General features: G+C 40.1%; 1 protein-coding gene across 1 annotated transcript; it reads right to left on the reverse strand.

Moving 5' to 3' along the window:
• Positions 1–658: 658 nt before the first annotated feature.
• LOC133401908 (rho-related GTP-binding protein RhoA-D-like) lies at positions 659–15,828 on the reverse strand. Its single transcript, XM_061675443.1, has 5 exons — positions 15,712–15,828; positions 3,827–3,982; positions 2,091–2,211; positions 984–1,114; positions 659–915 (listed from the first exon to the last, which is right to left on the reverse strand). The coding sequence occupies exons 2-5, from the start codon at positions 3,980–3,982 to the stop codon at positions 742–744; spliced, it is 582 nt and encodes a 193-aa protein (XP_061531427.1). The 5' UTR covers positions 15,712–15,828; the 3' UTR covers positions 659–741.
• Positions 15,829–16,034: the final 206 nt, after the last annotated feature.

The raw sequence follows: 16,034 nt of genomic DNA on the forward strand, positions 1-16,034 counted from the left end.
CATACTCATGAGTGGACGGTTAACGGTGTTATTTTGAGTCTTGGTGGTGCATTAAGTAAATGGTACACAGTGATGATTATGTACCACTCCATGCCACAGTTCGGGATGCTGAACATAGGCTAAACAAATGCAGAAGGACTTTGTGGTAAACATTACAGTAATCACTTGCTCTATTGCAGGTTTTTATCCCTTGCTCTCAATATTGTGTTGTGTATAAAACCCTTAAAAATCAAGTGCCATAAATGCTAAAAAAAAAAAAAAAAAATGCCTAGGTGTATTCCAATAGGGCATTTGTATATCACGGATTTCACTTATTACAGGGGTGGTCTGAAATTTAACGATGGAGGGGGGGATTGCTGTAGTTGCATGTGAATTGTGAAACAAGAGATAGTGAAAGGAGGAGTTTAACACTAATTCGAAACAAAGCAAAGTATCAGCACTCATTGCAGAGGCAACTGTAATATATTTTTAAAGCAAATGCACAAATACAAACAGGAGGAGATGTAGGTCCTTGGCATGAACAGAAGTGGGACAAAACAAAGTGTGAGACGCAGAGGAAAAGTCCTACAAAGGCTGATCTGTTTTGCTGTTACAGACGAGTCAGTCTCATTTCACCAGTGGCATAACTGCGTGGTCCACGGAAACCACTGATGTAAGGTTTCTCCAGGTTTTTTTTTTTTTTTCGCCATCTCCGGGAGCCCATCCTCAGGTGTTGGCCCATTTGGCATGCGAGCTGTCCCTTCACAGGAGCTGGCAGCCGCTCCTCTTTTTACGCTTGCGGACCTGCAGAGCGGCACGGGTGGCCATCTCGAACACCTCCCGGACGCCGTCCTTGGTCTTGGCCGAGCACTCCAGGTAACCGAAGGCACTGATGCGGTTGGCCATGTCCCTGCCTTCGTCAGACTTGACCGGCTCCTGCGCGGTTAAACGTGACGAATGTTAGAATTTAATGGTGACGGCGGTTTGCGTATATGGGGCCGCACCTGTTTCATCTTAGCCAGCTCTCTGCGCGTGTTCTCGTCATTCCTGAGGTCCTTCTTATTGCCCACCAGGATGATGGGGACATTGGGACAAAAGTGCTTCACTTCAGGTGTCCATTTCTCCGGAATGTTCTCTATGAAATGGAAAAGTAAAATACATGCCTTAAGAGTTTTGTGACCACATTCATAACTCAAAACATCTTTCCATATTGAAATGAATGAAACTATTAATCTGTTCAAGTCCAACATTGTGCTGGTGTGTGAGCCTCGGCCACTAGTGGGCAGTATAATACAGACACGGAGAGTACCAACTGAATGACTCGGTAAGCTTCAGTAATAGTTTTCTGCAGAGAAAGAATATACGACTACTATTGCTATGTTGTCTGTCTGTGTTGCTTCATGTTCAATTGTCCGTTACATGAAGGGTTAGAACACCATGTCTATTGAGTTTTGCATTGTTAGCATTTAGATAGACGTTCCTAAGGCAAAGCTGTGTGGTGGGTTTAAAAATAAAATGTGTAATTTGTTTTGTGTTAGTTTGAAAGGAAATTGGAGTGGCAATAAATAACTTGAATCCTGCTTTTTTTTTGGGGGGGGGGGATTGTTCATTCCTGCTTGTTTTAAAGTTGTTTGCTACCAAGAACTCACGCTCGTATAAAGAGCTTAAACCAGTCCATCCAACTACTGCTTTATGTGAAACAGGTTGGTGGTGCAAAAAAAAAGTTGAAGACTGCTGGGCTAAGGTACAGGACAGTATTGCAGCTTTTTTTTTTTTCCCTTAAAAGGAAAAACGTTGGCGTTTACTCAGTCTGCGCAGATATAAACGGAGAGGTCACTGGCCCTCTGCTAATGTGTGGAGAGAAGGAATACCACCACGGCGTGGGAAACTTACACGCCCGATATGCTTCTCACTCAACATTCTACAAAAAAAAGTGTTTTTATAAGATTCAAGGGGTGAAATGCATTTACTGTTAAACAAGAAGGGAACCTGGGATGAGTAAAGTATCACAACCACAAACAACAAATATTGCCGAATCTCATCATGCAGACAGAGCAACCCCTTTCAGCTTAACATTCTCTCGGAGATTTGGCAAGTGCAGTTTGACTTACCAAGACTGTCGGGGCTGTCTATAGAGAAACACATGAGGATTACATCGGTGTCGGGGTAGGAGAGGGGTCTCAATCTGTCGTAGTCCTCCTGACCTGCCGTGTCCCACAGTGCGAGTTCCACCTGCCAGGTCGATGACAAAAAGGAGGTCAGTCTGCGTCAAACAAGGAGGCGCTTGGCCGACTGCCTGCCACTTATTTTTAGCAGTACTAATAATGATAAACGTCATTCGGTACAACATTTTGTGTTGTCTACATTAAATTCTACTAAGGCAGGGGTGTCCAAAGTCAGGCCTGGGGGCTTTTTTTTCTGTTGTACAAACATTGCATTTTCTAGTACAAATTAATAATTTTTTTTAATTCAAAAGTAAAATAAACGAAAGTTTGTTATAATACTTTTTGAAATGTATGAAAAAAATTGTAGATACCTTTTTTTTTTTTTAAATCCAAAAATGAAAATCTAACAAAAGTTGGATGTTATATTATTATTATTATATATATATATATATATATATATATATATAAAACAAACAAAAATTGTAAACAAAGGTTTAAAAGAAAATTGTCATCATCCATCCATTTTCCACACCGCTTATCCTCACTAGGGTCACGGGGGTGCTGGAGGCTATCCCAGGTTACTTCGGGCAAGAGGTGGGGTACACCCCTGAACCAGCCAATCGCAAGGCAAATCATTCACACTCACACTTACGGGCAATTTAGAGTCGTCAATGAACCTACCATGCATGCTTTTGAGATGTGTGAGGAAACCGGAGTACCCGGAGAAAACCCACGTAGGTACAGGGAGAACATGCAAACTCCACACAGACGAGGCTGGATTTGAACCCGGGTCCTCAGAACAGTGAGGCAGATGTGCTAAGCAATCATTACTGTCCTGCCCCATAAAATTGTCACAATTTTTAAAATGGTAAATTAATGTTTTTCCCATGCATTTTAATTGCAAATCCATTTCCATGGATACACGTCGCTTTTTGCTTTCTCACCATGCTGAGAATGTACTATTCTTTTTTTATTCAACATGTAGTAAATGCTTGTGATCCATAGAGCATTTTAAATTGGTTTTAGCATGTTTCATAAATGCAAGGTGAATTGGTTCCCATCCTCCATTTTTCTGTATAGGGGCCTCATTGGAAAAGGTTTGGACATCCCTACAGTAAGGACCATTTTGACCATGAAATTGGTCTTGCTGCACATTTGTCTCATTTGTTGTTAAAGGCGGATTCCAATTTAAGTTTAATTTAACAAACAAGGCTTTTTGTGAGGGAAATTTCTAAATATGGTTCCTCAAGTGCCTTGTGCTTTTCAATACTTCGCCCACTAGATGTCTCTCCTATGTGGTTCACCACAGTGCAGGATAAAACCAAAATTTTAGTAATGACATCACAGTGGAGTCAGCTGTCGTGTAAACAGTGACACAGTACTTTCAATGTGAGTACTTTCAAACTTAATTTACATCCAACTCCCAATGGACTGATGCCTGATTTTGAGGAGCAGGAAGCAGGAACAGGAAATAGGACATTAGTCATTTGGTACAAAGGGTGGGGGATGGGGATTTCCATCCCTGGACAGGAAGGTGGTACTGATCCATTTCCTGTTATTGACTGGAGTTCAGCAGCAGAATTGCAAAGAAAAGTCCCAAGCTCTTGCTTATATGAGGCATTTATTCCCATCTGCATAGAGTGCACGTAGTTCAAGCATTATTGCCATTGAGGGACATGTACCTGTTTGCCATCCACTTCAATGTCAGCGATGTAGTTCTCAAACACAGTGGGGACGTAGACCTCTGGGAACTGGTCCTTACTGAAGACGATGAGCAGACAGGTCTTCCCACATGCGCCATCTCCAACGATGACCAACTTCTTCCTGATGGCTGCCATCTGAAAATGCAACAAACTTTGGCTTAGTGGAGCTACAACACACGGACAGACACCAAAGTAGAGTCCTGAAAATAGTCAGTGGGAGAGGCACACCCTCCTCCCTTTTCCCGGGTTGTGTCCCATGCGGGGTTGCCTCTGTGGAAAAGTCGTGGGTGGGAAAGGAACAGGAGGATGTTAGGCACTGTCAATATCCCACAAGTGCCTTTACTCGGTGTCGCTCAGTCTTAGGTGTGCATAACGACAATTCTCTGTTAAAAATGTTTTGTTCAGTTTTATTTATTTTTCAATCAAGTCAAGCAGATTTGTTGCCCAGAATGTGACTGAAACGTGGTCTCCATCTTGCAGATGGTCATTCTGCATCAACTACTTTTTGCCCACAAAAAAATCAGTTCCATGTGGCTGAGAAGCAGTTTCCTGTTTGGAAAGCATTTATGACAGGGACTGATTAATTTTGTAGTGCTCATTAGCCGCTGAGCAATGTTTCAATTATTATTTCACATTACAGTGGTGCCTTGAGACATGAGTGACCCAACTTATGAGTAAGATACAAGCTGTCATCTGGATCCAGATGTTTTTTTGCTTTGACTTGCGAGCAGAAATTGGCGGTAAGAGCACTGTATGTGGTGCCTTGAGATATGAGTGACCCAATTTATGAGTTTAAGATAGAAGCTGTCATCTGGATCTGGATGTTTTTTTTGCTTTGACTTGCGAGCAGAAATTGGAGATAAGAGCGCTGTATGGTGCCAGTAAACCCAACTCACTTCGCAATAAGCACCAGTTTGGCAGATGGTGAACAATAATTCAAAAAGAGCCATCAAGCTGTTTAACACACACAGCTAAAGTTTTCTCTCAAACTAAACATAAAAGAATTACACTGTGTTTTGAAAACAGCCAAAACACTGCCTAAAGAAAGGCACCGCTAGCTTAATGCTAATTAGCATTTCTGTTGTGGTGCTTATACCCTTCAACCAACTGATTGAAAACAAATAGTTCAGCAACAACATGTAGGCAGATATAACAGTACTCAGTCATATACTCTTCATCCTCTGCATCGAATGAGTAATATTAGTGCCATACTGATGAGCTCAGAGAAGAGTTGAGACATTACTATGAATCTCAGTTCTTGCCAGGACATGCACTGCTGCAATATGAGTGGCTGCTGCAAAGAGGTCGGAAATGCCTAGAATCACTAGTGGGTGGCCAAGGCAGACACACCCGAAGCAACAGCATGACAAAAACTGCTTAATTCTTGATATTCTATTTATACTATTACAATGTTTTTATAAAGTTCAGTATTATAGAGTGCTATTTTCCTTATTAAAAAAATTTTGGATTTTTGTTTTGGGGGGGGGGGGGAACAGCACTCTCATTTATTTCAATGGGGAAAGATTTGAGATACGAATATTGAGTTATGAAAATACTGTACTACTGTTACGCCAGCTTCCACGACTCCTTTAATTACTTCCCGTCTAAATCATGTTTAATTTTTGTGCTTTTAAATGGACTGTGTTTTTGTTACATTGAATAGCAATGCCAAATGACCTGAAAACTGTTTACATAAATATGAGAATCAAGTCATTGGTGCGACCACAGAATGCAATAAACAACATCTGATATAACAAACCTGTTTGAGGTCATGTCCATAAAAGCAAAGGGACTTTTTAAAAAAGTGCTTTCGGGACTTTCCAATTTTGACGCAATCTAATACCTGGAGCACTGTTAGTAGTACTGTAGTGTGTCTAACATCTGTCAGCATACTTTATCTGCAAAGTCTGACAATCTCCATTCTCTTCTGTTTGTCAACTATTTAAAAGGTGTCTAGTCTAGAAATTATTTTCTGTCTTTATTTGGGGGGTTACTAGGAATTCAAGTTCTTGGAACTGGAATTCCAAGAACTGGAAGCTTTAGAATATATTTTCTTGTGCAAAGAAATATGGGTTATTTTTCATTTTTAATTAATATACTTACATAGGCAAAGCAGTGGAAAAGCCTTCAAGAACGCTCATCGCTTGAAAACAACATCGTAAATAGTGGCGCTTAAAACCTCAGTGAGATATTCAGCCATTGCAAGTACAGTGGTGGCTTGAATTACAATTTATTCCAACCACACTCATAACTCAAAATAATCCTAAACCATCTTCCCCCACAATCAGTGGAAATGCCATTACTTGCGTTCCTGCGCCCCAAAAAAAGAAAAAAAAAATGTTTTTTTTTTAAATAAGAAAAATTTCACTTGGCAGTATTGTATTTTATAAAAACATATTGCAATAACAGAATGTAAAGAATTAAAGGTTTGTGCATTCTTATTTCCTGCATTACTTCAATGGGCATTGTTTGTCTAGTATGTGTAACCTTGATAAAATACATCCAGACATACATTTAGACTTGATGAAACAGATGACTGTTCGATGTCAGCAAAAAAAAAACCAAAAAAAAAAAAAACACTCTTATACAAGCAGTATATTCCATGATCTGCTCGAGCACTTCTATCCCAGCAGTGCCCAGACGGCATGCAGAGCCCACGCGATCACAACAACAGGTTGCTCAGGTGCTAAAATAGTAGCAAGGAGTAAGAGTGAATGTTGCTTGCTTAAAACCTTTTATTGAAACTTCAGTTTAAGTTCACTGTAAAACTAAACGCGTAAAAGAATTACACCTACTGAATGTTCAAATACATCACAGCCTTAGTTTATTTGTTTTTGTTCACAAAAATCGCTAGCTCAAAGCTAACATACAATGAATTAAAATTTGACCATTGACCAGCTAACAGAAATTAGCATTGAACTTGCGGCACTTATATCTCTCAAAATAATGAATACTGGTACACAAACATTGCATAAACACATACAAACAGCCAATATAACAATACCCATTGGCATATATTCTTCAAATTTGAACGAGTTATAATAATATTGGATCGTGATTTCTACTTTCTTTGCTACTGCAAGTGTGCATCTCATTGCGTGCCCTTCAAAGGCAAAGATGTGCACGGCACGAACAGAGATTGTCAATAAAACTAAACCCCAGTTGCATCAATCATTTCAAAAGTGTATTGCTGCACATGTGGAGAAAAATCTTCCCACCATATACTTTATTTTGCCCTTTAAAAGTATAATTTGCATTTACTTAAGACTATTTTTCATGGTTTTAAAATGTATTTTTTATTCAATCTATTCAAATGTATAATATGCTTATGTTTACGTTCAGCAGTGGTTATGTTGCAATTTAAATATATATTTTTGTTATTGGTTTTATTGAAGTTATTCAGGATTTCGTAATATAATTTTTATTTTATTGAATTGCTCTACATTATTTTTAAAGTAATCAATAGGTCAGTTTTTCCTCATACCCCTGTTGCTGATTATTGATCTCCGTTTGAGTAATATCAGTTCAAACCTTTTCTAACATTCCATACTACAAAATATGTATGTATGATTATTGCTGCTATCGGATCGGACCGATATTTATATCGGCCAAAATTCAAAGCTGCAATATCGGTATCAGATCGGAAGTGAAAAGTTGGATTGAGATGTCCCTATGTTCTGTTAAAATAGCTAAACACACAGTGCTGACCCACAAGAGACGGTCACGGGACACGTTTCAAGATAAATCACATCTTGCATAATGTGCCTCTGACGACATGTTAAAGTGCAAAGTTCCTGTAATGATCACATGCAGCGCGCGCACACTCACACACACACACGTCTTTATTTTCACTCCCTCCCTGATAATACCATTCTTGTACAGTACACCAAGTTATAGGTAGCATGGAACAATTGTTTATATCACACAAAGTCCTTGCAAAGCATTGCTGCTGATGATTGTTGAAATGACAACTCGTTCACCCGCTAGTCAACTGGAATCCGACCGTTTACCGCCACCGACAAATATGTTCCTCAAGTAATTTTTTTCCCCCAATGGGTAAAAAGTGGGAAAAGGGTCTCGCCCAGCTTGTCTGTGAAATTTAAGATAAAACATAACTGGAATAACGAACAGTTGTCAGTAAATGGCAGCGTTGGATCAATTTGGATTTGAGATCAGCATTAGAGGGTGAATCTCAGTTTGTCACGCAGGAAGTCGGACAGGTTTAGGTAACTGACACTTGTATGGTATAAACAGTATGTGTCACAGTAGGTAGTAGAAAATGTGTGTTACGATCGTGAGGAAAGATGACACAGTCCATGGACTGAATGGCCAACATCAAGTTAAAAAGCCACACGCAAGCCAGCTTTGCTCACCACGCGTTTCTGTAAATAAATAATTTTGCCAAGTTCATTGTCTTGTTTTTGTTGTTTTACAGTTTGGTGCCACAAAAGCAAAAAATATTACCGTCACTGTCCTGCTTGACTGTCTTTTTCAGTCTTTTTTTGGGGTGAAACCAGCCCATGCTCTACTGCTGAATATTAAGGAACGGAAAAAGCTGGAAACAAACTTTTGGTGGTGAAAGAAGAGTCTACTCTTTCTTTTGGTAGGTTCAGTGCCTGTATATGTCACAGAACACAATATTCTGTGAGTCTTAAAAGTTACTGAACGAGAATGAGAGAGGATACATAATGCTATTCTGCATCTGACCAAAACACTTTATGTCCTCACAACTTGCAGAGCGAAAAAAATGAATAAGAAGCGTTAACAGCGGAGTGGTGAAAGCAAAAAAACTGCGTTCCTCTAGGATTAATAATGGGTCACTGACTGCTCACGCGTCCCTGTTTGACTGTGTTCAAATGTGAGATGTCAAACTATGAGGAATGGCGAACCCATTTTAACACACACCCGTCACTTGTAAACAACGCCAAATGACTGTGTTCAAATGTGAGATGTCAAACTATGAGGAATGGCGAACCCATTTTAACACACACCCGTCACTTGTAAACAACGCCAAAACATCCCCTCTATTTCTCCTGGTTCACAAGGTGACAAGTAATTGTGACGTAACTTCATGGCTGATAACATACTGTGCTTTACACGAACATCAGCACTCAGCAGGAATATTCCTCCATGACCAGAAGTGAGGAATTATAGTTCATGGCCACACTAAGGATTGCAATGATTACTAAATCTGTTCAATTTGCAAAATGCAACAATAAAGTTGTAATACTTTAGCTTTTTTTGGTCAGTCCGAATTCATGTCAGCTAAATGGTAAATTGAACAGTTATCAAAAAGTGACTATGATAATCACATCAAATTAGAGAACCTTGCTCTGGTGTTTCGAGGAATCAACTAAATGTAAAACTGAAAATGATTCAAAAAGAAAATCTAATTAGAACAGTTATGCCACAACTCACAAGCATACCACACCCCATGGTGATTCTTAAATTACACCTGAAATTGAAGTCAGACAAACATTTAGGCATCAATTCAAACAAACAAGAGCAGCACTAGATGTTCAGGATCTGGGGCAGACCAGAATCTAAAGTCAGAGAACTTGGCTGGAGCCCAAATGGAACAGAGCCTCTGAGACTACTCGGCCCAATTCATCACAGGTAAACCAAAACTCAGAACCACTGAGGGGTCAAACAAATGCGATGAAAAAGCCTAGGTTTGTCTTTGATTTCTATTACGTGTTAAAAATATTAACACAGTACATTCAATGTGATGGCGTGGTTCTGGGAGGAAGCTAATTGGCATCTGTTAGAAATAATGTACTGCTGCAATAACATTCAAATGTAAGCTGGCATTTTTCTGGAGTTCATTCCCATCCATACAGTGGGACAGGGAAACAGCAGAGACAGAAATAGGTCGTGCTATGCACTAATTAGTGGCGACTCGAATTGTGATTCGAGTGGGCGTGGAAAACTGATCAACGAATCAGAACTTTTGGACTCTAATCAGAACAAATCTTAGAATATCATACAATATTCTGAAAAGAGCTGCTAGTGCTGCCACAGCACATTTAAAAAAATAAAATAATTTTTTAGCCTGTGTTTATGGCTGAACCATTTTGAATTACTGCGCATGGTTTCTATGCAGGCGGCACGGTGGACGACTGGTTAGAGCGTCAGCCTCACAGTTCTGAGGACCCGGGTTCAATCCCCTGTGTGGAGTTTGCATGTTCTCCCCGTTCCTGCGTGGGTTTTCTCCGGGCACTCCGGTTTCCTCCCACATCCCAAAAACATGCATTAATTGGAGACTCTAAATTGCCCATAGGTGTGACTGTGAGTGCGAATGGTTGTTTGTTTCTATGTGCCCTGCGATTGGCTGGCAACCAGTTCAGGGTGTACCCTGCCTCCTGCCCGATGACAGCTCGGATTGGCTCCAGCACGCCCGCGACCCCCAGTGAGGAGAAGCGGCTCAGAAAATGGATGGATGGTTTCTATGCATGTGTGCAGTTGGCCTTGGTGGCCACAGTGGGGATGACAAAAACAGACGACGATACCAGCGGAATCGCTTCCATCGCTGGAAGGAAAGGCGATCGCAGCAGGATGACGGTTGATCCAATAGAAGGTAGCATATGACGAGAGCTTGGCAGCTAGCCAGACAGCTAGCTAGAAAGGAGGCAGCCATTTCAAACGAGAAAGAAAAACTTTTCTGGAGTGAGAAAAGACTATTTTATTTTGGAATCGTACAAGGAGTAATGATTCCATTCTGACTGGAAGTCATTCGTTACTGTCAACACGAATAAGGAATTGGGATTTAGAGAGAGAGTTCTACCGTGTTGCACATACCGTACAGTGATTTATGCAGGTGTATAGCAACTAAGAAATTGATTACTGAATTAATCAACAACTATGTTGATAATCGATTAATCGCTTAAAGCTATTGTTCAACTTCAAAATGTCCAAATCCTAATTTCAGCCTCTGAACAGTAAATATTGCCTGATTTTTATAGTTATTCATGAAACCAGACTGATTATCTTTTGTGCTTAATCAAAATAAGACATTTGCAAAATCTGCTTTTACTTTAGAAAATGATCAACATTTTTACTTTTTTTCTGACATTACGGAGTAAACCAGTCACTGGATCACAATTCATAGAAAAATAATCTACGACAAAAATAAACGTTATTTGCAGCTGTAGTATGAATAACCTGTAAGTGACGTACTTGTACCTGACGCAGCAGAAGTGTATATGAAACTAATAGCCCTTCGCATTAATCAGTACCGAAGTTTCAAAAAAGGTTGAGTATTTCGTCACTCCCTTGTGTGATTTTATCTAATCGTTGTTCATTTGGTTTAATGTTTAATCAATAAACAATACCAGATCAACAATAATAGGTTATATACTGTAAATGCCGGTAATCAGGAAAGTGGATTTTGCAATTAAATTGAATGAAAAATAGTTTTACCAGATTATTCGACTAATTCATGGGATAATCGATAGAATAATAGATCTAAATATATTTGATAGTAACCCCCCTAGATTTATGTGAAGCCCGTCTGGTAGAGTGTTGGTGTTTGATAGGGGGTCAAATCAATTCCTGTGTTGCACTGCTGAGCATGGACACGACTGGCTAAGATGTGTAATGAATATTTGTGAGACTGTTACGAAGGATGTACTCATACCGATAACACTATCGGTATCTATACTGTCAGTCTATACTCTTATGCTTGATACTATGCACCGCTATTTTAAGGACACATAACACATTAGCCCAACTGCAAATTATGCCCTGCAAAATAGATAAACTCTGCTTTGGTGGCAATGGTGGTAACCGCCACCCGGCAAGCCGCAGGTTTTGCTGAATTGAGCGCCTGTCATGAAGTCATGGCTGGGAGGGAGACGTTAGTGTGATAAAGTATCAAGTTATCCTGTCTTTGCTTTATTCTATTACTTGAGGTACTCTCAGGAAGCAGTCATTTCTTTTTAATCACTTCATTTTGAAGTAAAATACAAAAAAATACAAAATATTCGTTTATATCCACCGAACTTTGTTCTTTTTACGTCAGTTATTTCTTCATCTATTATCCACTATATGCACTCCATATACATTGTGCCCACTAGTGGTCATACTGAGACACCACCAGCCTACATTTTAAGTTAAATGTGGCAGTACTGCTAAAAAAAAAACGTAGTTTGAGGTAAAAATATCAGTAATGACGAATTATTACTCTAAAAAGTGTTATATTTATATTCTACTTGCATGTGAAGCACAAAAAACAAGCACCGCATAAGCATGAACCCTGAATGGTGTAACCACCATCTGTATCGACTGCTTTCCTCTCAAACTTGCCAAGTAAACTTGTTGCTTGCAAATGTAAATCAACGGAAATTACTTTATTACGCAAATTTGTTTTTTAGTACAGACATTCAAACAGGAAACACTGGATTTTACTCATCCAGATGACTGACATTTTTCTAAACACATCACACTAATAGAAGCAGTGAGTGAATACAGCGCTTCAAAGCCATGTCAAGTTTTCAGTAGGACAGTAGAGCTCGGAGAATGCAGTAGTGTTGTGCTCATGACCACACTATTCCAGACCAAGACTTCCCCAAGACTAAGACAAATCAATTTTAAAAACCATGACAAGGGTGAACAGTTGAAGAGCATTTTCTCTATAATTTAAAGGTCCAATATTTTGGGAATTGAGACCTCCACAGAGTGACTCTCTACCATGGACTCAGTATAAAAGTGGCAATTTCATTTAAGAAAAATACCTTTTTTTTTTTTGTCACACGGGTGTCCACAAAAGGCCGCTCTGACATCTAGTTCGGTTTGACCCAGTTTTGTATCCATTTTGACCATATTTGGCTAAGACTGGCCCCTTTCCTCTGATTGGTCACCTCCGTGTAGAAGACCCACATATGAGAGCACGTGTTATGTTGAAAGTGCTGGCTCGGGAGCGGAGAGGTAGGCAGAGATCTCTAGTGACGTAGATAAGATGGAGAAATTCGAATGACCTGATTTCAGGCCTCTCGGAAGATAAACGTCTGGAACTCAGGAATGCGTGGACTATTTAAATTAATATTTCACGTTTATTGAAGAAGCCAATAAAATAGAGCCACTATTACATCCCAAATACTAGAAAAACATGTTTAGTAAAATATGGCACCTTTAAATTTCCTTTTGAATATATTTGACAACCAAAAACACTGTCTGCAACTCTTTTAATGCCAGCAACATGGGGGGTGGGTGGTCCCTCGGTCACAACATCACAAAGGTTGCAGTTATTACCAGGGATGTGGAGGGTTCATCACATGAATCAATGGTATTTGTTGTTCTACCAAGTGCTTCTCATTATCACACAATTGAAGTTCAAGAACAGAGCTGAGTGCTGGTCTTGATGGAAAATCCCGAGTCCAGCCAGTCGGAGACCGAGATAAGACAAAGACTTTTGGGAGTAAAGTCCGAGACAAGACGAAAACCTTCAAAATGTGGCCTCGAGTGTTACAACACTAGAATGCAGTGAATGGAAATTTCTTGAGACTAGTAAGACATCAGCTCCTAGGGCACTATGCGAGGAAACCTCCTCTGATAAGCACCAAACACAACCCCAAGAAGCCCGTACTGGACTTCCTGAAGTTTTGTTTTGGTGATTCAGATTATACGGGCGCATAATATTCCCTCATTAACATGAGAAGACCTCACATCATACTGCCAGAATAACATTGTCAATAGCTGGGTATCCAGCAGGCAGTGAGCCAGGACCCGACATGTTGCTCAGTGAATGGCTGCCTTAACAAAGAGCCACATTTTTGCTTGAAGACTTCTGTTTGTTGTAAGCAACATATTTACAGTATGTGTTATATTGTCTTTGGTGTTACAACTCTTATTCACTCAAAATGGGATCTTACTGTAGTTAATCAGCTGTTCCATGCAGCTCAGGGATTACAAACCCCAATTCGTAAATAAAAACAGAACACAATGGAAATCCTACATTCAATTGAATACACTACAAAGAAAGACAATATATTTAATGTTCAAAATGATAAACTGTTGTTTTTTGGTGTGTGCAAATACTCGTTATGAATTTGATGCCTGCAACATGTTCCCAAAAATCTGGGACACAGGCAACAAAGGACTGGGAAAGTTGAGGAATGTTCGGAAAACAATCTGGAACATTCCACAGGTGAACAGGTTAACTGGAAACAAGCGAGTGTCATGTTTGGGTAAAAAGGAACATCCATGAAAGTTTATCAGTTTGAACATGAATTATCTTTTCTTTGCTCTGTATTCAATTGAATATAGGTTGAAAGTTATTTTAAAATCATTGTATTCTGTTTTTATTTACCTTTTATACAAGGTCCCAACTTCGTTGGAATTGGGGTTTGTAAATTTGCATTCTCTTGAATTATATGATCCTATCACAATACATTCATCATTTTACTTTGTAACTTTCGCATTGGAACCTTTCACACACACACACACACACACACACACACCTTTGAAACTGCAACTGAAATGACAAGTGATATTTACGTACGTAGGGTCAGTCGCTCTTTCTGTCGACTTCAATGACTCCAAAACTGTCTTAACTGTGTTAGAGTTCCGGGACGGCTACTTCTGGCGCGTTGTTGTGTTGGAATTGCGTATTGTGGTTGGAGTGTCTTTTGTCCAGTTCTGTGTTCCGGATTTACAGGGGAATCCAAAATTAACCCATACGTCAGATTTAAAAGTAAAAGTCGCTCGCTTCAAGCTGCTGCTTCAGCCGCTGTTTGCTTGAGTAGCCATAATGTTTGGTTCCCAGTCGCAGAAGTTGCTACTACATCTTGTGAGCTTCTGTGTACAACTATTTGGGGGTCAGGGTTATCCATACCTCACCCACAGGTTCCGTGCAACCCCTAACACAGTTTCTCAGTTCAAGTCAGCAGTAGTCAATCACTTTCTAGCACCACTAAGTACCCTGGCACCTATTCTTCACAAACATCGTCCAAATGTTTATTGGAAGATCTCAATGGAGTGTGCAGCTAGATTAGATTCACCTGGCATATGGATGTGCGTGTCTTGCCATTTTCACCATTTCAACCCACCGGTCACAATAGTGATTGTAAACAGTACTTGATTACTTGAAAGGGCTACCAATGACATCTAATTTGGATGTTTAACTGAGAAAATGCTGGGATTAAACGGGTTAGAGGCTTGTCTTGTAGCAGGTTCAAATAGCAGTACATAGTGTGGTGCCTTTCCCCCCCCCTCCCCTCCATTGAAAAACATGCCGAGGCACGGATACAAGCCGCTGGGAAACACGAGGGTCTGCTCAACTGGAGGCGAACAGCACAACAAGGGTGTGGTGGCTCAGATTCCTCCGGAGAAACATTTCAGCAACATTTTAAACTCAGTGGTCCAGACACAACCACTCGCCTTAATTTTATCTGTTGGCATTCAGAGAAATCGTCACAGGACAAAATTAACACACTCCTGAGGAATTTATTGGCAATACTAGAGGAACCAAACAGACGCATTTTTTAAAAATGCAAACTTGAACTTCACAATCAGATGACGTCATCAAATGAGACGCACCGTGCTAGTTTTAGGGCTGGGTTCCTCCGTTCAAAGGTTCTGCTAAAGAATTCCGTTTCAACGTCGAAGGTTAGTTTGAGAAAATAATACCTTTATTTTATGGAAGGTATCCCAGTTTAGCATTACCATCGAGTAACCTCGAAGTCCATTTGGAATGCACAAGGGGTAAACTTCGGGGAAAGTAACAGGTTTCAACAAGTCAGTGAGCTGTTGGTAGCTAGCTAAGAGAGCAGTGGTGGTTTAAACTTTCATGGCAAACTCGCTGTCTTGCTCAGGCCTCACAGTTTGATTGTAACAAGTGAGAACATTTATGGGGGTCGTTCGCCTACCTCGGCCGAAGAGGACTTTCAAATACTGAGGAGTCAGGACCTCCGTGTTTCCTTCCCACACGTAGCAACAGCAGCAGCAGTGAGTGGATGAAGTGAACCAGCTGAGAAGGAATCAGACGCATACCCAGTGCCACCCTCCCTCACTGCTGCGTTCAACGATCCCTCGTAAAACCTAAAGAACAACCTTCAATTCTCGTAACACTTTGGTAATTAACATCCAAGTTCTTTTCCTGTAGATTTTATTTCACGCCTTTAATTACAGTGCAATTGAAAAAAATGCGACCCAAATAGAGGACACGTGTTCAGGTGCCGTTATAGGTAAT

This window comes from Phycodurus eques, chromosome 1 (assembly GCF_024500275.1).
Source record: "Phycodurus eques isolate BA_2022a chromosome 1, UOR_Pequ_1.1, whole genome shotgun sequence".
NCBI classification, from domain to species: Eukaryota; Metazoa; Chordata; class Actinopteri; order Syngnathiformes; family Syngnathidae; genus Phycodurus; species Phycodurus eques.

Coding starts and splice junctions, on each gene's coding strand:
- LOC133401908 (XM_061675443.1), bottom strand. CDS start 3,982: ATGGCAGCCATCAGGAAGAAGTTGGTCATCGTTGGAGATGGCGCATGT. Junction 2,212..3,826: donor TTGAAGTGGATGGCAAACAG/GTACATGTCCCT, acceptor TCGACCTGGCAG/GTGGAACTCGCACTGTGGGA. Junction 916..983: donor AGCTGGCTAAGATGAAACAG/GTGCGGCCCCAT, acceptor TTAACCGCGCAG/GAGCCGGTCAAGTCTGACGA.